The sequence below is a fragment of the Propithecus coquereli genome, unplaced genomic scaffold (genome assembly GCF_000956105.1).
Source record: "Propithecus coquereli isolate 6110/MARCELLA unplaced genomic scaffold, Pcoq_1.0 Scaffold10, whole genome shotgun sequence".
Lineage (NCBI taxonomy): Eukaryota > Metazoa > Chordata > Mammalia > Primates > Indriidae > Propithecus > Propithecus coquereli.
Genome location: NW_012133858.1, coordinates 17148306 through 17149971, shown reverse-complemented (window position 1 = coordinate 17149971; position 1666 = coordinate 17148306). Strand labels below are relative to the sequence as shown.

General features: G+C 38.2%; 1 protein-coding gene across 1 annotated transcript in view; it reads left to right on the top strand.

Moving 5' to 3' along the window:
- The first annotated feature begins 6 nt into the window (after positions 1-6).
- The window catches only part of EIF4A2 (eukaryotic translation initiation factor 4A2), an 11356-nt gene continuing 9696 nt past the window's right edge, over positions 7-1666 (top strand). Inside the window, exons 1-4 of the mRNA XM_012639961.1 lie at positions 7-142; positions 939-1107; positions 1222-1331; positions 1564-1666. Of these exons, the coding sequence (XP_012495415.1) occupies positions 972-1107; positions 1222-1331; positions 1564-1666 (349 nt within the window). The 5' untranslated portion in view covers positions 7-142; positions 939-971. The remainder of the gene's footprint in view (positions 143-938; positions 1108-1221; positions 1332-1563) is intronic.

Sequence of the window (1666 nt, the reverse complement as noted above, 5' to 3'; positions counted from 1 at the left end):
AGGGTATGATGTGATTGCTCAAGCTCAGTCAGGTACTGGCAAGACAGCCACATTTGCTATTTCCATCCTGCAACAGTTGGAGATTGAGTTCAAGGAGACCCAAGCACTAGTATTGGCCCCCACCAGAGAACTGGCTCAACAGGTATTGATAGTGTAGTTCAAAAAAACTGCTTGCGTGTTGCATAGGTTTCAGGTTTCACAACTGTGAAGAATTTAAAACTTAGTATAAATTGGTCCTATCAGAGCCCTCCTTTTAATTGTCCATGCATGCAGGGAGTTTTTGTTGAAAGTTAAACAGGAGCTGGGTGCGCAGGTATGTTTTGTAGGGTTGTATACCAACAGATTGAGAATCTGAAGGTTTCTGTTCAGGGTATTCTAGATCCAACCCCATTTTTTAAGTTTTAATGCAGTTGTGCAACGTGAAAACTGCAGTGACATGTTACCATTTGACTGTCTCAGTAGTTTGTGATGCATCTGTTGCATGCTATGTTTTCAAAGCTTACTGCTGTATTGGCTTTGAAGTAAACCTTCCTAATAAAGCTGTAGGCTTTATTAAGGTCAAAATTATATAAGGCACACAGTACCCTGTGGGGAAAAAAATTATCAACATCTTCCCTAGCTGTAATTGGAGAACTTTAAGTTTCGTTATTTACACCTTCCTACACAGTGAGGGATAATGTAGGAAAGGGTATTAGTTCTTTAATTGCCTAGCTGATACGTGGGGCAACAGAATCCCAAGTTTGACAAGCCACAAGAAAGATATTACGGGAATTTTATTTCGAGGCAGTTAAGTCAGTCTGCATTTTAAGCTTGGAAGTAGTTCTGTGCTATGCATGCATAAAAGCTGTTGGCAGAACAGATACTTGCCATTACGTTCTGAAAGTTAGTCATAGAGGTCATAATTCTGCGTGATAATGATTAAGGTTTTTGGTTTTTAGATCCAAAAGGTAATTCTGGCACTTGGAGACTATATGGGAGCAACTTGTCATGCTTGCATTGGTGGAACCAATGTTCGAAATGAAATGCAAAAACTTCAGGCTGAAGCACCACATATTGTAGTTGGTACACCAGGGAGAGTGTTTGATATGTTAAACAGAAGATACCTTTGTAAGTACTGTCCTTTTTAAAGACTATAATGTGTTTTTACTGTTACATAGTCAAAAAGAAGTTGAATAGTATTTTAAGACTTTAAAGACAACAGTATAACTTTGTTTTTAACAGCTCCAAAATGGATCAAAATGTTTGTTTTGGATGAAGCAGATGAAATGTTGAGCCGAGGGTTTAAGGATCAAATCTATGAGATTTTCCAAAAATTAAATACAAGTATTCAGGTAAGCTTTATTTCACCCCCTCTTACGTGGAGGTTTGGTTTAATGCAGCAGGCACTGTTACAATATAACTGAAGTGTTAATATTGTCGTTCCCCCTGCTTAAAGCAACTGACACATAACTATCTCTGTCTAACTTCATTCCATAGTAAGACAGGGACGCTTGGTCTCAAACATTTTTCCTTTAGCAGTACTGTGAAAACTGTGCTACAACATAATCATTGTCTATTTTTAAGGTTGTGTTGCTTTCTGCCACAATGCCAACTGACGTGTTGGAAGTGACCAAAAAATTCATGAGAGATCCAATTCGAATTCTGGTGAAAAAGGAAGAATTGACCC